Raw genomic sequence first — 25,483 nt, forward strand, 5'->3', positions numbered from 1 at the left:
GGGAAGGGACTGAGGGAGACCAGGCTTGAGTGGTGAAGTCCCCACAGGAAGGCTGGAGTGCGGCTTTGTCTCCTCACTTCATGGACCCTCTGCCACAGCAAGTTCCAGACCTCATGCTCCCTGCAGCACCCTCTTTCTGCTGATTCTTGGCTGGTAGTCCCATAGCCCATGGTCCCTGCCTGGCAAGGGAGATTTCCATTGTGAGTACTGAACACAGTAAGGGGTGCAGGGCTGGTGGGTTAAAATTAGAGCTGGTCCTGATCTGCGGGCACTCTGAGAAGACAGCAAAGAGCATGCAAAGAAAGCAAGCCTCAGCCCTGAGCAAGCTGGCCCAGAAGAGGAGGGCCCGGGTGGGGAAGACATTGAAGGCAGCTACAGGCAGTGGTGGAAAACCTCACAGAAGCAGGAGGGGGAAAGAGGTATTTCCAGGACCATAAACCATGTCTCGCACACGCAGGAGAGCGCTGGCATTTAAGCTGCTATAGGCCTTGAGGCGACAAGCAGCCTGGGGAATTAGTCTCCAGAAGCTACCACCGGGCAGCAGGATGAAAGGGAACATGTTCTAGAAAGTCAGTGTGGAGACTGAGACCACAGAAGTGTGAATGCCCCAGTGGCCCAAGATGTATGAAGAAGTTAAGGACAAGGGGGAATTTCTAAGGAGGGAGTGATATTCTTAGAAGCCTTGCTGGGAAGCCACACAGACACAAAGAAGCAGAAGAATATTGGAGCCAGAGCCCTGGTCAGTCCTGCTTACAGGGCCACTGAGCCCAAGGACTGTAGGTGGCCCTCAGGGGACTGGTTTGAGAAGGCAGGCTTTAGCCACTGGATGGATGCAATGCCGGCCATTCCCCTGCCTGGGCCACAGTCGGCAGCACCTTTCCTGCACCTCTAACCCCCTGGGCCTGCCAGAAGCCCATGTTAGTATTTATAAGGGACAATGGATGGATTAGCAGAAGGACCCAACACTGCACTCCAGAAAAGGCCGGCAGATTTGAACCAATCAGACCTTGTAGACTGCAGTTTAGCACAGGAGGAGAAGTGTTAAGCCACAACTGAGGTGTCCTGCCTCAGTATGAAAGTTAGAACCTTCATCTACACTCACAGAATTGATTTTTTTCATTGAAACCTACCTTTGAGTTTAGAGATCTGTACAAGGGCTGGAAAACCTTCCAAGGCATTAAGTAGCCACAGCTTAAATTTCTTACTGAATAACCGGACAGACTTCAGGTACTGAATAGAAACATCTTCCAAAAAGTCATGAAGGAGAATGTCCTCAATTCCCTGCAAAAGAATTGTCAAGAGGTAGTAACTGCCGGCCACAGTAGACATCCTCTAGTTCTAAGAGGTCACACTCAGCTGGGCCACAAACTCAGAGAGAAAGCTACCACGCAGCACTTGCCACTGCTCAGTGTGCGGGGTGTGCAGCCAGAATGGGATTTTTTTTTTCCCAAAGATCTTCAAATATTGATAATTGATTCCAAATTTTCAGAAACACTATTTTAGCCCATAGGAGGCAGATCAAACCCAACTACATAAGGGCTGAACCCAGACTCCAGTCTTCAACCTTTGTGTTAAACATGTCGAAGCTCTAGGTTGTTTCCTAAAAAATAATGAAGTAAGAGGTAAAGGTTCGTGACCAGATTCAGAACCACAGAAATTACATATAACTGATCCTCCAAATAACAATAATCGTTCTGGAGGTTGAGTGTTTAAAAAAAAAGCAGTAAGAAAACCTGGCACTTCTGTATATTCCAAAACAATTATTCCCGTTACTCATTTTAAAGATTTCTTTTGTTGAAGTTACCAGAGAAAGAACTTTGACTCAGTGCAGGGCTCACTAATCCCTAGAACCACAGGTCACCAGGTGCACTGGCTTTTTCTTTCCATGAGGTGACTCTTACTGAATTCATAAAGAAAAGCTGAGTTTTAGGGAAAGATCAAAGGGATCCATCAACATCATGATTTACTCCTTAGAGAGCCTGAAGTCCCCAGAGCCTGCAGAACAGGAGGGCTGCAGTTCTAACCCCAGCATCTGCTAACAGTTTCTGGAAAGGACACAAACCGGCAAGGCAAGCAGAGGTCTTCCTACCTTGTATAGCTGCACATCGTAGCATTTAAAGAGCTGGCACACATCGGGCAATGTCATAAGCATGACTCTGTCTTGCTGCAGAGATTTCCAGAAGGAAGTGAGCAAGTCCTCCACCTGGTGAGGGAACAGAACCTACCTTCAAGAACTCATTTTGCACGTGGTGAGACCGATCTGCAGTTATATGCTTAATCAGCCCCAAATGATAATGGGATGAATGTCAGTCCAGTTAACGTATAGCTCAGCCTATCAGCTTTTCCAAGCTGAGTTTTAGAAGTGTTCTTTCCAGTAACCCAGTGAGAACTGCCGTTCGGGTGGGAGGATGTGAAATGGCATTTTCGAGTTTTCTAGAATGAAGGCTGCTTCTGACCACAAGGGGGCTCCTGTTGATTGTAATAGGATGAGGGTCTGGACACAGGGCATAGACCACAGATTAGAACAAATGTTCATGGTGACTGACTGATTCCCTCAATTATTTGTAAGCTCAGAAGGACATGTAACAGTATGTCATCAAAGAGGCCTCCTTGATAAGTTAGAATTCACCTAAGGACTGTGTGAGCAAAAGGGCACTGGTATCATTCTCCGTGGAGCCTTCTGCTGACCCCTTTTGTTGTGGAACAAAATGGTGGCTTCCTTACTTTTCTTTATGTTTGCCCATATGGACTCTTCAGACTCTATTATTGAACCAGGCGGCCAGTCTGAGACCCTTGCCTTTTCAGGATATTTGCTGGCTCAGATATTTTGTGGCTTTGAAATCCTGACACAGGACCCACCAGTGAGTCTAGGCAAGGAGCTATTCCTGTATACAGGCTGTCAAGGAAGTGACGGCCAGCTCTCAAAGGACATGACGACGAGCCCATGATTTGAAATCCAGTTGTCGGGGCAGAAATTCTAGGGAAGACATCTCCAAAGAGGCTCACAGATATTGAACAAAAAAATGCAATAGTGGTATAAACAGGATTATTTAATTCTTTTAACTTTGCAGCATGGTTTTGGGGGTTGGTGGGTTTATGAATGAGGCAGCAACCACGGGCTCATTTCTGCTAACTCCCTCACCACCCTTGTCCAAAGTCATCCAATCTTGTGTGCATCTGCTTCAGAAATATTTCTCCCATTTGTCCATCTGTCTCTCTGATGTCATTGTCACTGCTCCAGACTTGACCCCTTGCCTCAGTTCTCACTTTGACTATGACAAAACCTCCTCATTGCCCTCTGCTCCGATTTGGCAATCTTGCATCACTGCTCCCCACCACCTTCTCAGTCAATCAGAATTCTTCACAGGGCAAGAGGCCCTTTCTAATACCAGACTACTTTCTCCACATCCCCTCTGGTTCTCTCCTTAAGAGATATTTACATCTAGTCATAGTGACCCTTCTACCATGTCACGCCTGAGAACATCTTGCCTCTCTTCCCTACATCATTGGTTCTACCTGGAACTCCTTTCCTACTGCGGTTTTGAGTGTCTCTAAACCTCTGCTTTTCCACTGCAATCAATAGCATCATGGCTTCCCCTTGGTAGATTCTCAAAAAAAGATACTTTTGGGGGCGCCTGGGTGGCTCAGTGGGTTAAAGCCTCTGCCTTCGGCTCAGGTCATGATCTCAGGGTCCTGGGATAGAGCCCCGCATTGGGCTCTCTGCTCAGCGGGGAGCCTGCTTCCCCCTCTTTCTCTCTGCCTGTTTCTCTGCCTCCTTGTGATCTCTTTCTGTCAAATAAATAAATAAATAAAATCTTTAAAAAAAAAAAAAAAGGGACGCCTGGGTGGCTCAGTTGGTTGGACGACTGCCTTCGGCTCAGGTCATGATCCTGGAGTCCCGGGATCTAGTCCCGCATCGGGCTCCCAGCTCCACGGGGAGTCTGCTTCTCTCTCTGACCTTCTCCTAGCTCATGCTCTCTCTTACTGTCTCTCTCAAATAAATAAATAAAATCTTTAAAAAAAAAAAGATACTTTTGTTATTTTTTCCTCCTGGCACCCAAAACAATCTAATCAAACTGCTGTTCTAGAACTTGCCATATTGTATCACATTTATCATTTTTTTTGGCTTATATTGCTCCTCTTAGTACCAGATTATAACCTCTTAATTCTTACGGAGAATACCTTCCTAGTTCCAGAAATGGTACTAGTCACAAGGTAAGAATTAAGTTAATGTTTGATGAGCAAATGAAGAACGTGTCTGCTTCACCATAATGCTTTACACTGAATAAGTACTAAATGAACTCATGCTAAATGAATATTATCACCCAAAGTTGACATTTCTAAGTACATCAGAAAAGCCTTTATTTAAATGTGTGCTTATTTCCCTGGATTTTCTACTACAAAATATAAAATTCAGAATGGTTAAAAGATTTGGTTGTGTTTTCCACAGCCAATTCTAGAATAAAACCCAGTCATTACAACACAGATGACCCTGCTTCAAAGCCTTGCTTCTTTTTTAGTTAACATGCATCAATAAAATGGCTCTTTAGCATTACTGAAAATTCTAAGGTAAATAATATTACCAGTATTGTATTCAAAATCAGCAGGAATTAGTTCTCAAAAAAACAGCTGAATTATATTTGAAGCATAAGGTTATATTAGCACCTTGGAAAATTTTCAAATGATTAAACTGAATAAAAATATCACCTCAGACTTCACCTCAGTATCTATAAATAGGTGACTTCTAAGGACTACAGTGCAATGAATTCCCACTTGACATCCCTTGAGGGGGTCTTTTCAAGTAAAATGCTTAATAATAAGTCATAAATACTTGTATTTTATAGATAAAACCCTACCCTCTCAAGTTCTTGGTTCCTCACGTTTTGTAAAATATCTTGGCAATAGTTGCAGTATTCATTGGCAAGAAAGGCCATCTAGGAAGATAGAGAAAATGATTTCAATTTTAAGGTCACTTCAAGAATGAACTGATCCTCAATGACCTCTCTAAGCCCTTAGTGGCTGCTACTTATGTTGTTATGCTCTGAGAACAGCTGAGCTCTAATGGTGTTGTTTACTTATGTGGCGCAATGCATACACATCATTGGCCTAACATGGACATAGCTTCAATTTTGATGTCATAAGTCCAGGGTCTGTACCACCTACTAAAGAGGCCACCAATCTCTGACATCTTTCTCCCTAAACCTCAATTTCCCCCTTCATATTCCCTAGTCCCAGTTTCTAGAAAATCTGCCTATCTGTTCTCTGCTCTGGCATAGGGAAGCCCTCATTCTAGATGACACAGTGGTCCCAGGTAGAGCCTTTCTATAGGATGTGAGGGGAAGACCTGAATTTCCTGACTGCCACCAACCCCAGGAGGGAATGTTGGCGCTCACAGTTCTGGGAGAAGGCAAATATTACTCCATCTGGTTCAAATGATCACAGGCAAAATAAGAAGACATCTACTCCTCCAGGCATCAGAGGCATGAAAAGTTAGTTTCTCCCATATGTGCAAGCCTACCATTTTGTAGGAATACTTCTTTGCCAGTTCTTGCTCCCAGAATGGACATCTCCTGAATTCAGACAAAGGGGATCCAACTGGGTCTGTCCTTATCGGAGAATGATTTTCGCACTAGAAACCATTTACACATGGATTATCTCTTGAAAATAAAATGCATTTTCTTGCATATAAACCATGTAATAATCACATTACCATTACAGGTTAATGTTCTACGTAACCATCTATCCACATCTCTGGACATATTGATCCAAGCAACTTTTCCCCCTTACTTCATTCTAAAGGATATTAACTTTCCCCTATATTCTATAAACTCTGGTCATCAGGAAGCGGTTAGGACTGAATATATTACCCAAATGTGTCACTCTTGTGGTCATGTATTATATATGCTGTATAGTAACATGTGATAAAAATACTGTCTATGAATAATTTAATACCACAAATACATTTATACAATCCTGGTCTATTTAACTGTCCCTCTGAAATAAAACCATATCCTATCAAGGTCATGATGCCTGTATTATAAAAATGGTTAGTTATATCAGAAATCCCAGGGCCTGACTACCAAGGAAAATGAAGAGCACAGACTTCAGGAGGACAAATTACAGAATGGTAAAACCTTTTCATCAAGGAGGAAAAAGGTAACATGGCAGGAAGTGAATTCAGCATTCCTTCCTGCTGTCCCCTTTGAGCAAGGGAAGGCAGAATCACTCCTGGTTGATTGCAGGACCTTGATTTTATTTTAAATGACTTCTTCAGGGTTTTCCAGAATGACTTTGGAATAATTTCCATCTCAGTGGAGTAGGTAGAAATCATTCCTAGGAGTTGGAAATTGAGCTCGTGAAGCCTGCCACGTTGTATTGCCACACGCATGAATATTCTCCTCTTCATTCTCTCTCCAACCCAATGGTTTGCTTTGTGACAGTACAGTTCCAAGATCAGTATTTTATCCTTTGGTCTTATATCCTCAGATCTCATATACTTAGAGCCTCACTGAGCTATTCACTTGTATCTTGCTTAGTAGATTGCTTATGCGGGTTTGCAGTATGTTCCTGTCTATAAGCCGGGTGAGGGCAGAGTGGCCTTCTGGACCTCCTGCATCCACCCTCCTGCACCCACCCTTATGGATAGGAGTAGCCCTCGGCCACAACCCCACAAGCCGCTACACACAATCGAGAACAGACACTGCGAGCTTCCTCATTCTCTCATGCTCCCTTGTTATCAACCTATCAACATATCAACCTATCAACCTATCAACATATCACAGTGAGGATCAGGGCAACTTAGGAGCCATGGTCAATAGTCTTTTCAGCGTCTGAAATCTGTACTACTTAACTCTTTGTGGTCCTGAACCTCTTTGAGAATCTGATGAAAGCAATTGACCCTCTCCCTGGAAAAATGCACACTATGCACTTAATATTGTGAAGATACCAAGTTGAATTTCCTCTTACTGATATTTTTAGAATAAATAAATAGAGGCATGGGTGTCTAAATAAATACATAAAGTAGTTGCACAGAAAGGTGACATCTCAAAGGATGTCATTCCCAGTGGGTGCTTTTTGGCTCCTACTGGGTTGGCACTGGGTGTTATTCAACCCCTATTCCTCCCATTTTGGAACACTGGCTTCATTTAGAATCATGGGATGGCAACCCTTGTAGTGTGTGGATGTGGGTCATCAGAAAGGATGGGGCAGTTTCGTGGAGTTCACTGGCCTGACCATCCATCTTCTATTAGAGAAGCACTAAGGAATCATCCAGTCCAATTCTGGCTAGCTTCTCTTACCTACCACATCTTACCCTAACTACATCCCTTTCCTCCATAGCACACCCTGACCTCCTGTATTCATCAATGCTCCTGAGACTGATGTTGCTATGATCAAAGCCAGTGTTTCTCAAGTGTGGTCCTGAAACCACCTACATCAGAATCCCTGGGAGCACTTGGGGTTCATATCCCTAGGGCCCTAGTAGATCACACGAGGGCAGAAATCTGTCATTTTAATCAGCCGCCCAAGTGAGCCTTATGGACGATCCAGTTAAGAGCCAGAGTTCCAGGAAGACTGTTCTTTGTCTTGCTGCAGAAATCTCTACATTTCAACATGGCAAAAAAAATCACAGTTCTACCTGTTCAATATACTATGTACTATCATAGTAATGTACTACTATACATTACATACTATTGTAGTAATGTAAGAAATCATTACAAGGAAAATGTGAAAGTAATCAATTACTAAAAAAATAATAATAGAAAGCAAAGTTATGTGTTCCTGGAGTTAATTCTTTCCAGGCTCTTCCTATGAAAAGATTTTTTCTTTCAGGAAAAAAAAAATTGTTTTAAAATCACAAATTGAAATCTTTCCTTTACAATATAAACAATCAGAACTCTAAAGTGAAGTATGTTATAGAAACACTGAAGTTGGGATTTCTGCAGAAGGCATTCAGGAAAGAATCAGAGGGATTCCCATTCTGGAGAAATAATTCAGCAAAATGACAAAGAAAAAAGTGGGAAATTCATTTAGATTTCCTAGGTATATCAAATGCAGTTTGGGATTTTCAATAGTCCCAAAAAATGACATTGTAATCTTCAGTGAGAACGTACTGTGTGTCACACCCTAGAGATACAATGGGGGACCCTCCTGTCAATATCTGACCCTCTAGGCATTATCTGCCTCCCCTATCGATTCTCCTGGATGCTATTGTTCCTTCCTGCATCCTTGATGACACTGGTCCCTCAGTTATCACCCCCAAAGCTTATGTATTCTGTCACTCTCCTGCTAAAGATGCCTCAATGGTGGCCTGTAGTCTCTACCAGTCTTCTGTATAGGTGAAATGTAAATTTTCAACCTGGCATAGACAGGGTCTCTACCCACCTGGAGTCTATGGTTCCCCCAAACCCTCACCTCTTCCTCCTCACTGCCTGCACACCTCCCAGCATGAATGTAAACTATGCCCTCAAGAAGAATGCTTCCTTAAAGAAGATCCAAGTGACCCCTCCAGGATCAGCTAAAGTACATGGTGGCAGGCAGAATAATGACCACCAAAGATGTCCACATCCTAACCCTTGGAACCTTAGATGGTGAGAGGGACTTTGCACAAGTGATTAAGGTTAAGGACCTTGAGATGGGGAGATTATCTGGATCATCCAGGTAGCCCCCATGTAATCACCAGGGTGCTTAACAGTGAGGAGCCCTTCCCAGCTGCAAAGAACCTGAGGGGTGGTGGTGTGAGAAAGACTCAGCCTGCCTTTGCTGGCTTTGAAGACTGAGGAAGGGTCCATGGGCCAAGGAACAGGGGCAGCCTCACAAGCTATACGATAAGAAATGGATTCTCCCCTCCATCCCCCAGAAAGACTGTAGGGAACACTTTGATCTTTGCCTGGTGAAAGCCATGCCAGACTATAACTTCCAGAACTGTAAGAAAATATGTTTGTGTTTTAAGCCACTAAATTTGTGTTAATTCTTTATAGTAGCAATAGTAAATGAACACAGGCCACCTCTTCCATGAAACCTTCCCTAATCACTCTGACCCACTACAACCTTTCTCCTCCAATCACACTTTGGACTTCGTAATCTACCTACAGCCTACCTTGCCCATTCCACAGCACACTAGTTATTTCATGTTTATCTTAGTTTCTCAACCCTGAAACTGTATTCTATTCAAGTACAGAAAGTAGGCTTTTTGTGTTTTTACTTTTCTTTCACACCTCATTCAGTCCCCAGGAGTGCTGGTCACAAAAAAAGGTTTCGAAAAGTCATTCATTCAATGACACCTATCAACAAGACAGTGTCAAAGTACTACTATCATGTCATCTTGGCCAACTTCAGTGAAATTCAATGTGTGATGTCATAGATTAGCTATTGATAGTTCTGGTGTCCTAATTCAAAGAGCTATTATAGCTGTAATATGGAGACATTTTCACACAAATTCATTGCTAACAACCTATACATCATTCTTAATGATAGCAAAATAAACACAAACAGCTGCTGTACAGTGAACAGTAAGCTCCTGAGGACATCTGTCCCAGCATTGTGTGTGGCACTCTGTGGATAATGAACAACGCTGGTCAAAAGAGTGAGTGGTTAAGGATCATATATAATAAGAACATTAAGCACAGGAAAACAGTTGTAGTTGATCAAGCAATTATTGAATATTGCAGGGTCTATGATAGTAAATCTATTTTATTCCATACTCACTGTTCCTTCTTGTTGGATAATGCTGTTATAATTAGCAGATTTTTCAAAGCCAATGATGTCTCCACTGTGACAGAACAGATAACAGAGAAATAATTTTAGTAAGCCACCTGTTTCTGAGCGCAAGTATGAAGTGTTCTTCTTTTTCTTTTTTTCTTTTATTTTCTTTCCTTTTTTTTGCAGCAAGTTTATATACATGGGGTACAACTTTTATTTCAAAACTCTCCTCCAGATTTCTATACACAACTGGTGATTAGCACCTGCTTGGAGTTAAAAAAAATCAATTTCTATAACTGTAACCATATATTTCTTTTGAAGGGTTTATTTCCCTTAGAAGTAAAGTTATGATGTCACCATGGGTAGAACTTGCTCCTGAGAGAAAAGAAAAATTATCATGGAAATTAGGTCTTCCACTTTCTGATTTGGGGTTTTTAAAATGATCAGTTCAGAAAAGATAATATCCTCTGATGTATGTAACACAGCACCTTCACAGAACAAGGAAATGGAGAATAATGAGATGTACATTGCATTTCTCAGGTTCATACCTTATAGTGAAGACAGTTGTAGGTCATGGAGAACATTCAGTCCTCTCCATGCGGTGTGGGATAATTTCCCTTTAATGCTGGGTATTTGAGACACTGGGAGCCCAGGGACAACCCTCTTTGCACAGGAAATGTGTATTTTCTGGATGCCAAAAGAGGTGGCATCTCCTTCCCAGTTACCCCACCATCCCCAGAGCTGTAGCTGCTCTGTCCACTCTAAGTCAATACATATCTTTACACCTGATTGTTTCAACTTATATAAACATACAAAGAGGAAGGCAGTAGACTAGTCTCTGCTTCTGGAAGCAAGGCAATCATCTTCAAGGTAGGAAGACCTGGGAGGAGGTCAGAGTCCAGGGGCATAGGGGAGATGGAGGTCAATGGCTTTCATCTCACACAGGCAGAGACTATAGCCCCTCCCATTTTCTCCAAATCCCCAGAAGCTCTCCTAAAGGTTTGTCTCTGTTCAGTCTCCAGCCCACGTTTTGGGAAACTGGGCAGAATACTTCACAACATTTCCACATAATATTCTATTTCAAAATAGGGCAAATAGATTTAGGGTCTAGATGCGAAACTACCAGAAAACCACCCTCTTCTTTGGAAGTGGAGTGCACTTTGGAGTGCTCAATGACAAGAGAGTTTCAGATCATAAGATCTGGTCAAACTCCCCTCCACATAGCATGATGGATTAATGAATGATGCAAGGAGACCCGTAGGTGAAGAATTTGAGATATCTTGGAATTCCACTTGTCATATCTCAATGATTTCTTGGGTAGGTGTGGACAATGATGGTTTCTCCAGGTAAAATTTGTAAGGCGCCCATTGCCACACAGGTTCTGGGACATTGCCTCAAGACCAACAAACAATAAATAGAACACTGGATAAAACCTAGAGTGAGAGAAGACAGAAGAGGGGCACCTGGGTGGCTCAGTCAGTTAAGCATCTGCCTTTGGCTCAGGTCATGATCTGAGAGTCCTAGGGTTGAGTCCTGCCTCAGGCTCTCTCCTCAATGAGGAGTCTGCTTCTCCTTCTGCCCCTCCCCACTGCTTGTGCTGTCTCACTCTCTCTCAAATAAAAAAATAAAATAAAATAAAATATCTTTAAAAAAAATGAAAAAAGACAGAAGAAAATGTCAGAAATGAAAGTTCACTGAGTAAAGGGCTGATAGAGGAATTTATTTTTTACTTTTTTTTAATTTATTTTTTTAATTAATTTTATTTTTTATAAACATATATTTTTATCCCCAGGGGTACAGGTCTGTGAATCACCAGGTTTACACACTTCACAGCACTCACCATAGCACATACCCTCCCCAGTGTCCATAATCCCACCCCCCTCCCAATCCCACCTTGTTTCATTTACTCTTCTCCTACCCCCTTAACCCCCCATGTTGCATCTCCTCTCCCTCATATCAGGGAGATCATATGATAGTTGTCTTTCTCCGATTGACTTATTTCGCTAAGCATGATACCCTCTAGTTCCATCCACGTCGTCGCAAATGGCAAGATTTCATTTCTTTTGATGGCTGCATAGTATTCCATTGTGTATATATACCACATCTTCTTTATCCATTCGTCTGTAGATGGACATCTAGGTTCTTTCCATAGTTTGGCTATTGTAGACATTGCTGCTATAAACATTCGGGTGCACGTGCCCCTTCGGATCACTACGTTTGTATCTTTAGGGTAAATACCCAGCAGTGCAATTGCTGGGTCATAGGGTAGTTCTATTTTCAACATTTTGAGGAACCTCCATGCTGTTTTCCAGAGTGGTTGCACCAGCTTGCGTTCCCACCAACAGTGTAGGAGGGTTCCCCTTTCTCCGCATCCTCGCCAGCATCTGTCATTTTCTGACTTGTTCATTTTAGCCATTCTGACTGATGTGAGGTGATATCTCATTGTGGTTTTGATTTGTATTTCCCTGATGCCAAGTGATGTGGAGCACTTTTTCATGTGTCTGTTGGCCATCTGGATGTCTTCTTTGCAGAAATGTCTGTTCATGTCCTCTGCCCATTTCTTGATTGGATTATTTGTTCTTTGGGTGTTGAGTTTGCTAAGTTCTTTATAGATTTTGGACACTAGCCCTTTAGCTGATAGAGGAATTTAAATAAAAATATATAGTCATCAGCCTTTAAGAGATGTTCTAAAAATCACTTGTGAGGCCTTTTCTCAACCAAATTGGAAAAAGAGCAATTTCTCTACAGTTCTATATTGTGTTAATATGCTACTCCTAATATATTTTCTTTGGGAAATGAATGCAAGACCATGGTATGAATATATTCAGCCCCATCCATCCATCCATCCATCTGCCATTGCCTCATCAAATATTTACTGCATGCCTACTATGTCAGGCATTGCACTAGGCCTTGGGGGATATAACTGTGATCATGATGGACAGTCTGTTCTCACAGAGATGACAATCCATAAAAAAGATGTCACATAAATAACTGCAAAGACATTGCATGGGAGTTAAGACAGTTGAAGTATAGGGTGTTAGGGAATATATGTTGGGGGGTCAGGCTATCCCCTTGTTAGTTTGACAGTTTACATGCCCGTATATCAGCAGCTTGATAAACTCAGGAAGGTGTCACTTGTGATTAGTTAGCCCCTCTGTTTGGTACTTATTACAAGACTGTACTTGGATAATACTTACTAAACTCTTTTGATGATGACAGCAATCTTCATGGGATATTCCTTTAGCTACTTAGAAACAGAAGTCTGGAAGCTACGCAGTTTGGTTTTTGACTTAAAAGAACAAGGGAAACCCTCTGCCTTATTGTTCAGCCACTCTGCCCCAACCCTGATTCTGGTAGCTTTGCAAGCCAATCAGTTGAGAGCAATACTCTCAATTATTTAGGATTTGTAATCGCAACTCCCAAGTGCCTACCATGTATTCAACGTGGTATATGAGTTTAATTCAACAGCCATTGAAAGGAGGGGTGGGTTACCCTCCTTACTGTTAAAAGGAGGCTGAAAGCGAACCCCATGCCACATAGAGGTCTTTGTGTGTCAGACTAGGGGACACAATCCCATTATTCTCACTGGGATGTTATTTTATTTTTATAGCATTTATTTATTTGATAGACAGAGATCACAAGTAGGCAGAGAGGCAAGCAGTGGGGGTGGGGGAGGGGAGCAGGCTCCCCGCTGAGCAGAGAGTCCAACCTGGGGCTCAATCCCAAGATCCTGAGATCATGACCTGAGCCGAAGGCAGAGGCTTAATCCACTGAGCCACCCAGCACCCCTCTTTTTATAGCATATAAATGGGGGATTTTGTTCTTTGAAACAACAGTGACAGGAAAAATAAAATCTCCTCTTTAAAGACAGATGTTAACAAAAGTGTCTATCTCCTTCTGGTCAGAGGGTGATACCTCACTTGTTCAAAAGAATGGCAAGGCTGCCTCTTCTAACCTTTGGGATCACTTAATTCAGGTCAATGGCTCATAACATGGGCCTGGGCTCAGTGCAATCCTATCTATTTATTTAAAAAATTACCTAGTCTCCAAGGTCCCCTTCAAGCAAAGATGCATGAAAGTATGCACCAGTTAGTGAGAGAGAAAGAGGCAGTATCACAGCCGGGCTACAAAGCTGGTGAGCAGAAGATCAGTGATGGAGACCAGACTTGTGGCAAGAGAGGGATCCGTGGAGGCCCAGGTCAGGGGCACTGGCACCCAGAGGATCTGGCCAAGTAGGCCAAATGGACACTGCCTTGGCCCCCTACTTTAATCTTTTTTTTTTTAAAGAATTTATTTATTTATTTGACAGAGAGAGATCACAAGTAGGCAGAGAGGCAGGCAGAGAGAGAAAGGAGGAAGCAGGCTCTCTGCGGAGCAGAGAGCCCGATGCGGGGGTTGATCCCAGGACCCTGGGATCATGACCTGAGCCGAAGGCAGAGGCTTTAACCCACTGAGCCACCCAGGTGCCCCACCCCATGCTTTAATCTTAAGACAAGGCTGGGCTGAGCTAGAAAGGGAGACTATGGTAGACATGTGGGGTCTACCACTCAAGAGGAGGGGCAACAAGAGTAGGGAGGCCAAAGCAGCATTGGAGGTGATGGTCCAGCTCTTGGGGTACCAGTCAGGATGGCCTCGTGTTCTAGGGGTCACTACCACTGCATCACTTCCTGTGTGCGTTTCTGACTCAGTCCTTTGCGACATTTATTAGATTGTGGTCAAAAGCATAGTCATTGCTGAAATATGGTTCTAATAAAACCACACCAACATCCAGATCCAGCCTTGCCACGAACGAAGGGCTTCCAGTCCAAGAGGTCTCCTTCCACCATTCCCTGAGGCCTCAGATGCTTCAATGGTGCCAAATCATGGGGGAAGCCCATGATTCAGAAAGGACCCCAAGTCAAGTCTGCCCAGTGAAGTCACTTGTGTTCTTGGTAAACTGTCTTCTCAGCTCCTGCTCCACAGGGTACAAGCCAGCCCAGGCCCAGGATGTCAGGATTTAACCACTAGGAATTGGGAGGGGCCAGGAGGTACTGCAAAGAGTCCCCTGGAAATGGAGGGAGAGAGACCTGGGATGAAGGAAGGCTCAGAATTCACACAGTACAATAGAGAATCTCGAGCAGATGCCATGCTAAGCACAGAGCTGGACATAGGCTCCATCTCACAACCTTCAGATCATGACCTGGGCTGAAATCAAGAGCGAGGCACTTAACTGACTGAGCCACCCAGGCACCCCATTGCTTTAGTTAGATTTTATGATCAATTTGGCTAAAGAAGGATCCGGTATGAACAGGGCTGAGACGTGATTATATGGCACATAACTCACCTTTTTTTTTCTTCCATAAAATCTTTCAAATGCACTGTTAGCTTAATATGCTTTTTGGCATTTGACTTTCTTTTAGTCTAACTACAATTTGCATTCACATTCTTAGGTTTTGACATCATTTGTCATTAATCCAGGCTTTCATTTACATCATTTTGGCCTCTTAATTTGTCCTCTCAAATCACCCAATAGCAGTGAAACAACTTGAAGCAATTACAAAGGTAAGAGGATAAAAATGTAATAAAACCTAATTTGTGGACCATACTTGTTTGGTGTCCAATTGCAGAGCAAAGGTGCTTCGTCTTCCAATCATTAAGGGACCTAATTTCAATTTTTACTCAAAGCACATGAATAATTATGTTTCATTTTGATTAGGAGAAGATGAACTTAACTTAATGAATATTTTTATAACTGAAATTAAAATCATAAATGTATGTAGTCATATAGGACGTGTGTCATTAAGATTGCAAAAGAAGCTTTCTTTGGTATAATTTTGCTCCTACTAATGATATTAATCACTACAATCCACTGAGCATTTATTTGTTGCTAACTGCTTTACTTTGTATTACCTAAATTCTTCCAACAATCCATGAGGTAGGTAGATAATAATTATTATCCCCACTTTATATATTGGAAAAGAGAAACAACTCAAAGATCTAGAGACTCAGCTCTGACTCAGAGCCTCATCTCTATTACCCATTCTACTATTCTATCTTGCAAGATGTATATGTAGGATAAAAAATAGTATACTTGAGAAGGACAAAGTAAGACATAAGGTATAAAATTTAAAATAGAAAAGAACTACCTTATTTTTAAAACTGGTTTGCTGAGTGTTGTTTGTGGATTAGTCATATTCTGCATTGGGGGCTGCTGCTTTTTATCCTGCTTAACTGTACCCTGACCCATTAGATTTTATGAACAACTTAATTGCAAAATGATGACTGCAGGGAACTCCCTGGGAAATGCTGAGAGACTAACTCATTCACGTTCACCCTCTTGAAGTAAAACTCAGCAACCAGAAGTCAAGCTTCACCAGCAGACAGCAAATAACACTTTGCCTTGTAGTGCTGGCACTAGCTGGAGCTGGGAGAGTAAGGGAGGTTTTGAGCAAATTGGATTGTCCAGTGTTTGTGAGCTTAGGAGTATTACCTGCTTTTAAATTCTTTTCCAAACAAGGGTGCAGTCTAGGGTATAATTCTCCACATGTATGTTTCTTGAGCTGCTAGACAGCAACCAGGTAATGTGTATTTTTTTAACCTTAACAAGTTCTAACCAGCCTTGAAAACTATAGGGTGGACAGGGCCAAAAAGCGGGTTGCAACTTGGACACCTTATTAGTGCCTCAGAGTTAGGCCCTCTGGGCTCCTCAGAACCAGGAGGTTCAGCCCCTGCCGGGTGCCATGGCTCTACAAACAGAAGGAGAAGACGCCCTTCCTGGGTCTGGAGAAAGACTCTGAAGGAAATGTTGGTGTTCTCTCTGACATCATTAGGTCTGTGGCGCCCACAATTGCCAGGCTGATAGCTCCCTGTGAACTCATTCTTCTTAAGGGGGGTGTGGTCTGAAAGATGAACCCTTTGCCTTTCTGCTTTGTAGGCACAACTAGCCAGCTGTGGACCCACAGCCCCAGATTCGGTAGGCTCAGGGCCCACTGAGGCAGCCCCCTGAGCTCATGAGCTGGCAGAAGAACAAAGGACTGAAGAACAAAGGCATGGAATGTTGAAGGCACAATTTTAGAAGCTTTTTAAAGGCTTTTAATATCCTAAGTTGGAAAAGCTGGGTGGGAGAGAGAGAAAGAGGTGGAGAGAGGGAGATTGTTGTTGGGGGAGGAATGAGGGCAAGGGTTAGTTTCCATATTTCCTGAGAGAAACATGAGACTCTCTACAATTGATTTCAGAACTTACATTAGGTAGAATGGGGATTCATCTATTTGCAAAATGACAAAAAAATTTTCCTTGGAACACAGTAACGGGGATTTTGTCTCACAGACAGAACATAACAGTGAATTCGGCACAATAATACACACACTCTCCCTCCATTCCCAGCTTCTCCCTAGACAATAATAAAGCATTTTATACTCTGGCCTCAATTCTTCAGTGAGTTTCTAGGTCAGCAATTATACCCAGGTCCAAGTCTCAATCTGGTTGCCAACTAAGCAGGATTGGAATCTGAGGAGGCCTATTGCCTGTAAAATTATGTTACCCTGGAGAGGGGAGCCGAAGGGAAAACGTTCTGGATTTTGTGAAGGGGTTCTTTTCATATGGTGCACACTGCATATTTATAGTTTTGTTTTTTTTTTGGAAAAAAAAAAAAAAAAGCCTAAAATTTTTCATTTGCTTTGAAAATCAAACCTTGGTCTCTCCTTGGTTCAGGGCAGACGCTGCCTCAGCAATTTTGAGAGAAATTCAGCACCACCCCCACTCCAGCCCAGTGCAAGCAAATGCCATTGAGATGTGGGACTCCTGATTCACTCCTTGGCCACCTGTTCAGGTGGCCAGTGAAGGGGATCATCAGTGCTGCTGTCCCTGGCTCTGGATCCTGTCTTCCTGCTGCTTCTGCTTGAGTGAAGGGTAGGGTGGGATGGATGATGGATGATGTCAGAGACCTGGGCATCAGAACTTCTATACTGATGAGCTTTATTGGAGCCATATTGGAAGAGCAATATGGAGGAAAGATGGAGGAGATAGGGGCTCATATTGAGACTAGATTTATTTTAATTAGATTATATGCTTCTTTGTAGTGCTTGGTGGTGGTGGTGAAGAGGCAGCAAAGTCCCCCAAAGCCACCCCTTTTCTACCAAACCTGGCTCCTTGCCAAATCTCTAATGCTGATGCTCTTATTGGTGTTGTCATGTCTTTCCTTAACACAAGGTCCTAGGGGAGCAAAAGACAGAGTACCCTTGAACAGTAAGCACACCGCTCAATAACTCAGAGGGTTGTTGCTGGGAATGGAATATATTCCACTCTAAGACACCCCTGACAAGCCATGCTCTTAAAAAACAAAACAACCCAACAACAACAAAACCTAAACATTCAGAGTCCTATTCTTCTCTTAAGAAAGTTTCATAACAAAGTTTTTAAAATTAGACCACACATAGAGAAGTGCCTGCTTCACCAGGGCATTCAACTTTTGGCAGGCGAGAATTCTACCACTGAACCACCCATGCACCGATGGCATTCAACTTTTGGGAACTACAAATAAACTCATCTGTGGTTTGCTGGGGTTTCCCCCTCTGTGTTTTAAACACCGGGGAGATCATGCTCTTGGAGGTGAATGTAAGAACACACTTGAGCTGACATAACTGCCTGCTGCCCACTGGGGTTGAAGACTTCCAAGAGTGCAAGGCCTGAAGGGACCCCTCTTGCTGTGCACCTCTTGACTCTAAGGAGTCCTGCTTGGTTAGACTAATGACACCATTTAAGGTCTCCAGAAGAAAAACAACTGTGCTGCCATTGCAAATTCCACACAGAGGAACGTGCCGGAGAATGCTTTGAAATAAAGGAAAGACCTGAACTCTGTGAGAAGAGAGAATGGGTGTGAGCAGAAGGAGAAACAAGACATCTGCAGATATGGCCTTGAGAAATAGGCAGGGGAACACTGTGGGGAGACTTCATGGGAGCTGTCTTCATGTAGGATTAGGCCTCATTTATTATTTGAAATTGAAATTTTTAATTGATGTAACTGTAGGTTGACATATGATGATTTGGAGAGCTTCCTTTAACACTCTGCCCAATTCCCCCCAATGCTAACATTTTGCAGAACTATAGTACAATACCACAACCTGGATACTGACATTGATACAATTCACTGATCTTACTCAAATTTCCCAAGTTCTACTTAAACTCATTTTTGTGTGTATTTAGTGCTCTACAATTTTATCACTTATAGAGATTTGTGTATCCATCCCACCACAGACAATATAGAGAACTCATGATCACAAGGATCCTTGTTTGCCCCTCCGTCACCACAGCCATCTCTTTCTTCTCCATCTCCAGGTCTCTGGCAACCACTAACTTGTCCTCTACTTATTTTATTTTATTATTTTTTATTATTTTTATTAACATATAATGTATTATTTGCCCCAGGGGTACAGGTCTATGAATCATCAGGCTCACACATTTCACAGCACTCACCATAGCACATACCCTCCCCAATGTTGTCCTCTATTTTAAAAACTGTCATTTCAAAATGTTTTACAAATGGAATCAAAAGATACGGAATCTTTAGAGACAGGAGTTTTTTCACTCAGCATTTAGAGATCTATCCAAGCTGTTATAACAATCGTTTATTCCTCTTTGTTGTTGAGTAATATTCCGTGGTATGGCTGTACCAGAGTTTGTTTAACCATTCACCCAGTGAAGCAAATCAGGGCTGATTCCAGTTTTTGGCTGTTGTAAAGAAAGCTGTTATGAACATCTATGTGTGGGTTTTAATTTTTTTGTTATTTTTAAAAAGATTTCCTATTTTAGAGAGAGAGCACAAGTAGGAGGAGTACAGAGGAGAGAGACTCTCCCCAGACTCCACACTGAGCATGGAGCCTGACAAGGGACTCCATCTCACAACTGTGAGATCATGACCTGACCCGAAACCATGTAGCACCCCTGTACAGGTTATTATGTGGACGTAACTTTTCATTTGTGTGGGATAAATGTCCAAGAGTACAATTAATGGTTTGAATGTTAATTGTATGTTTAGTTGTATGAAAACTGCCAAACCGGGCTGCCCAGGTGGCTCAGTGGTTAAGTGTCTGCCTTTGGCTCAGGGGTCCCAGGGTCCTGGGACTGAGTCCTGTATTGGGCTCCCTCTACTGCTCCCCCTGCTTGTGCCTTTTCTCTTTCTCTTAAATAAATCTTAAAAAAAGAAAAAAACCTGCCAAACTATTTTGCATTCCTACCATCAATGTGTGTATGAGTGATGCAGCATCTCTGAATCCTTATCAGCACTTGGTGGTTGTTGCTGCTTTTTCATTTTAGTCAGTCTGACAGGTATGCAGTGATATTCCATTGTGATGTTAATTTGCATTTCCATAATGATTAATGATGCTGATCATTCTTTTATGTGTTTATCTGCCACGTGTGTATATCCTCTTCAGTGAGATGAATATTTGTGTCTTTTGCCCATTTTCTAAATGGATTTTTTTTTTAATTGCTGAGGTCTGAGAATTTTTTTATATACTAGGTACTAGTCCTTTGACAGATATGGTAACTTCAAATACTTTCTCCCAATTTGTAAATTGTCTTTCCATCCCCTTCATAGTCTTTCACAGAACAAAATTTTTAATTTTGATAAGGTCCAACTTATTAGCTTTTCCTTTTATGGACTATTATTCTGTTGTCAAGTCTCAGAATTTTTGCCTAACCCTAGGTCCCAAGATTTTCTATTTTTTTTAAGTTTAATATTTTTATGGTTTAAAAGTAAGTCTATGATCCATTTTGAGTTAATTTTTGTGTAAGTTGTGAAGCTTCGTTGTGAGTGTTTTTTTTTCCCCCCGCATGTGGATATCTAGTTTTTCTAGCAGCATTTATTGAAAATCTAGTCTCCTTCCATTGAATTACCTTCGCACCTTTGTGAAAAGCCAGTTGAGCATATTTGAGTGGATCTATTTCTGGATTTTCTACTCTGTTCCATTGATCTGTCTCTGTGTCTCCACCAAAACCACACTGCTGTCTTGATTAATGTAGCTACATTACAGTAGTGTTTCCTCCCACTTTGTCAAGGTTGTTTGAACTATTTTAGGGCCTTGCCTTTCCATAGAACTTTTAGAATAAGCTTGTCTATGCCCACAAAAAAAACTTGCTGGGATTTTTTTTTAAAACAACTTCACTGAGAGATAATTCACATACCATACAATTCACCCATTTAAAGAGTGCAATTCAATGTTTTCTTCACATATACACAGGGTCATACAATTGTGCAGAAAAGAGATAACATAGTGGTATTGAGACTGCTCTCCTTAGAAAGGCCTGCTGCTAAGACTGGCCCTTGGCTGGAGTCTGGGAACTTGGTTCCCAGAGTGTTCCCAGTCAATAGTTAACTGATAAGAGTAGTTCCCTGTGCCTAAACTGTTTGTGCAAACAATATAGTTTATGTAGAATAACATACTTTCTTTTTGGGAAACTGTCATTTTGGTGCATGCTAGGAAGAATGTCCTTATGACCAGCCCCCAGTAAAAACTTTGAGTGTGGAGTCTCCTAATGGGCCTACCTGAGCAGACCCATATATAGGTGCTGCTGTAATTTTGTTACACAGAGGAGTGTGCTCTTTGTGGCCCTCAGGGGAGAGCAAGAGCATATGGAAGCCTGCACATAGATTCCTCCAGACCTCTGCCTCTTTTCCCCTTATGCTCCAAGTGTATATCCTTACTATGTCTCTGTAGTATACTTAGCCATAACTATGAATATATTATTTTGGTTTGCCTGAATTATCTTGCGCCACCCAGCCTCCCAGATGGTGCAGCCTGAGGGAGCTGGAGGGCTTTTCCAAGACTGCCTGGGGCATCTCTATCTGTGGGTCAAGGGTTCCCTCCATTGGTGCTCCCCAGCTGCCTCTGGGTGCACTGGGGACAGAGGCTTCTGGACTAGGCCACTTGCTATATAGTTCAGTCTCCTTGACAGATTAGCTCACACTCTTTAGTGTATCTCTTGGTGAAAAAAGGGTGTCTCAGACCCAGCAATTAATGAGAAGGCTTTCTCTGGCTGTTTATTTTTGGTGGAACTCCCTGTTGCTGCCCCTTGCTTAATATTATTAGAAGAACTAGAGGAGAAATGAGTCTACCCAGATGCCTTGTCTTGCTAGGGAGGGGGTTGGGAAACAGTGGGTCTGGGTGATTGGTGGGAAGATACAGGGTGCCCTATCACTGTGATGGTTGTGCAGTCCTTGGGGTCCCCAACCAGCTCATTTTCTTCTTATCACCTTTCAGAGTTTTCCTTTGCTTCCTGCATTATTTCCAGTGTTTACAGTTGTATTTAGCAGGGAGAGGCAGAAAGAAATGTATCTATGCCATCTTTTCCCAACTCAAAGTCCCTACATCATCACATTTTAATCATCATATTTTAATTTGTTAGGCACAATCATATCATCAAGCATTCCAACTTTTGGTAACATTAATTTATAATGTATATACGGTCTACTTTCAGAAGGTTTCTGAGGCAGCTAGGATGATGTACAGGGAACAAGATAGTGTAGTTTCATTTTTCCTTTCTGCCTCTCTCTAATACAAATAAATACCCTGGAACTTTTACAGTGGGTCATGATAAAAAGGCTCCGAAGCCTGAAAGGAAGAAGGTGAACTGCTAGAGTCTTCTCGCCACAGTGTGGTGAGTGTCCTGGGTTTTCTTTCTATGTCCTATACGTAGCTGGACTGGATATTGGAGAGAACTGTAGCCCCAAACTGTCAATAGGCATAGACATAATTCCCAAGAAAAATCTGCACTCCCTGAACAAAGGACTAGGAGAAGGAAGCTTAACAGAAACCTGGAGTGGGCTGCTAACCTTGCTTCTGGAGCATGGGCTGGCAACCCAGTCAGACCACAGTGGCAGCCTCAACATCGTGGTGAGCTGACCCACCCTCCAACTCCACATCCAGGGCACTGACAGGTGGGCTAATCCACCTGCATAGACAATACTGAATCCTTTAGCCAATTCAATAGAGCACAGAACATTATAGGCATAGGCATGCTATCCACAGGAACAATGCCAGCAGAACCTGGTATCTCCCTGCCTGACACCAACCATAAAAGAACCCTGGCTCAGCCACTCTGGCTGTCTGCATTCCACGCAGAAAGTGGACCAGGGAAGCAGGTTCAGCTCCTATAGATAGCACCAGTAAGGAATTGATCATAAGTCCATCCAATGTCAGAAGAATGAAGCCAGACCAGAACAGGGTGCAAGGGCTCCGAAAATTAAACTGTCTTTGGGACAACAGTACACAAAAGTAGGCCAGAACCTATATGTTCCCCCTAAACTGGGTGACTGCCTGCTAAAGGAGAAGATTTAAATAGGACCAAAAATATAATGTCATAACACAAATGCTCAGGATACAATAGAAAATCAACAGAAAATGCCCAGGATACAATAGAAAAATATGTAGATCAATGGAACAAAATAGAAGGCCAGTAGAAAACCCACACGTACATGGTCAATTAACTACAACAAAGTAACCAAGAATATACAATGTTCTTTTCAATAAATGATGTTAGGGAAACTGGACAACCATATGCAACAAAAGAGAAAACTTCCTTATGCTACAAAAATGAAATAAAAATGGTTTAAAGACTTGAGTGTAGGACCTGAAATCATAAAACTCTTACAAGAAAACATAGGTAGTAAGCACCTTGACATCAGTCTTAGCAATGATTTTTTTTTTATTTGACACCAAAAGCAAAGACAAGAAAAGCAAAAATAACTAAGTGGGACTACATGGAACTAAAAACCTTCTACACAGCAAAGAAAACCATCAACAAAATAAAAAGCAACCTACTTAATGGAAGAAAACATTTGTAGATCGTATTTCCAATAAAGGGTTAATATTCAAAATATATAAACATACAACTCCATAGCAAAAAAAAAAAATCTGTTTACAAGTGGGCAGAAGATCTGAATAGTCATTTTTCCAAAGAAGACATACAGATGGCCAACAGGTACATGAAAAGATACTCAACATCAGCAGCGATCAGGGAAATGCAATCAAACCACAATGAGATATCACTTCACACCTGTCAAATGGCTAATACCAAAAAGACGTGCTGTTGAGGATGCAGGGAAAGTAAACCCTTGTGCACTGTTGGTAGGAATGTAAATTGATGCAGCCACTGTGGAAAACAATATGGAATTTACTCAAAAAACTAAATATAGAACCACCATATTATCTTGCAATTTCATTTCTGGGTATTTATCCAAAGAAAACACTAACCCAAAAAGATATCTGCACCCCTATGTTCATCACAGTGTTATTTATAATAGACAAGCTATGAGACAACCTAAATGTACATTGACATTTGAATGGATAAAGAAAATGTGGTGTGTGTATTCCTCATGATGGAATACTATTCTGCCATAAAAGAGAATAACCTCTTGCCATTTGCGACAACATGAATGCACCTTGGGGATGTTATGCTAAGTGAGGTAAGTCAGGCAGAAAAAGACAAATATTGCATGGTCTCCCTTATAGGTGGAACCTAAAAAAAAAAAAAAAAAAAAAAACAACCCTTTCAAAAAAAGCAAAAAAACAGGCTCATAGATACAGAGAACAGATTGGTGTTTGCCAGAGGGGGTGGGGGGAGATGGATAATTGGAAATTGTACCTTTTGACTCCAGTTATAAAATAAATAAGTCCTGGGGGTATAATATACAGTTTGATGACTATATTAATAACATTATAGTACATATTTAGAGGTCCCTAAGAGAGTAGATCTTAAGTCCTCATCACAAGAAAAAATTTTGTGACTACCAAGTTATTAATATTAAAATATTAACTAGGTTTTACTGTGGTGATCATTTTGTAACATATGAGAACATCAAATCATTATGTTGTATGCCTGAAATTAATGTGACATTGTATGTCAATTATAGAGAAAGAAGAAAGGAAGAAAGGAAAGAAGGAAGGAAGGGAGGGAGGAAGAAAGCTAAGGAAAAGAAAATCACCCCTAATAACAAGAATTAGGTAAGCCACAATTTGAATAAGAAAAGGTAACAAACTGACACCAATATTGAGATGATTTAGATGTTGGAATTATCTGACAAAGATTTTCAAGCAGTCATTACAAAAATGCTCTAACAAGTAGTTATAAATTCTCTTAAAACAATTGAAAAAACGGAAAACCACAAAAAACTAGAAGTTACACCAAAGAACCAAATGGGAATGATAGAACTGAAAAATACAATGACCAAAATAACAACCATATACATAATACCACGGAAAAAATGATAGATATGATAAAACCTATACATCAAGGTCAAGAGCAATATGTTTAGAGTCATATTAAGTGCTTACTGTGTGCCAGGTGCTATTTCAAACATTTTCCTTGTATTAATTCATTTAATCCTCACAACAGTCCTGTGAAGAGATATTATTTTCCTTATTTAAATTTCTTTTTTTCTTCATTCTTTTTTTAGGGAGAGCACACATCGGTGGGAGGGGGAGAGGGAGAGAGAGAGAGTGAATCAGGGCTCAATCTCACAACCGTGAGATCATGACCTGAGCCGAAATCAAGAGTTGGACATTTAACCGACTGAGCCACCCAGGCACCCCACTGTTATTATTCTTATTAATAGATGAGGAAACTGAGACACAGAGAGGTTGAATGACCTGCCTAAGATCACATAGCTTATTAGTGGTAGAACCAGGTAGGCTGTCTCAGAGTCTCTGCCCTTATCCATGTATAATATTGCAGAGTATTATGCTGCCTCTTTGAAGGCAGAGGCTTAACCCACTGAGCCACCCAGGCACCCCTATGCTGCCTCTTTGAG

General features: G+C 41.8%; 1 protein-coding gene across 1 annotated transcript in view; it reads right to left on the reverse strand.

The window, feature by feature from the left end:
- RFX8 (regulatory factor X8) overlaps positions 1 to 25,483 on the reverse strand; it is a 58,309-nt gene that overhangs the window by 16,471 nt on the left and 16,355 nt on the right. The window contains exons 4-8 of the mRNA XM_047747194.1: positions 9,706 to 9,769; positions 5,519 to 5,629; positions 4,857 to 4,934; positions 2,090 to 2,203; positions 1,131 to 1,281 (exon numbers count right to left, since the gene is read on the reverse strand). Of these exons, the coding sequence (XP_047603150.1) occupies positions 1,131 to 1,281; positions 2,090 to 2,203; positions 4,857 to 4,934; positions 5,519 to 5,629; positions 9,706 to 9,769 (518 nt within the window). The remainder of the gene's footprint in view (positions 1 to 1,130; positions 1,282 to 2,089; positions 2,204 to 4,856; positions 4,935 to 5,518; positions 5,630 to 9,705; positions 9,770 to 25,483) is intronic.

The sequence above is a fragment of the Lutra lutra genome, chromosome 9 (assembly GCF_902655055.1).
Source record: "Lutra lutra chromosome 9, mLutLut1.2, whole genome shotgun sequence".
Taxonomy (NCBI): Eukaryota; Metazoa; Chordata; class Mammalia; order Carnivora; family Mustelidae; genus Lutra; species Lutra lutra.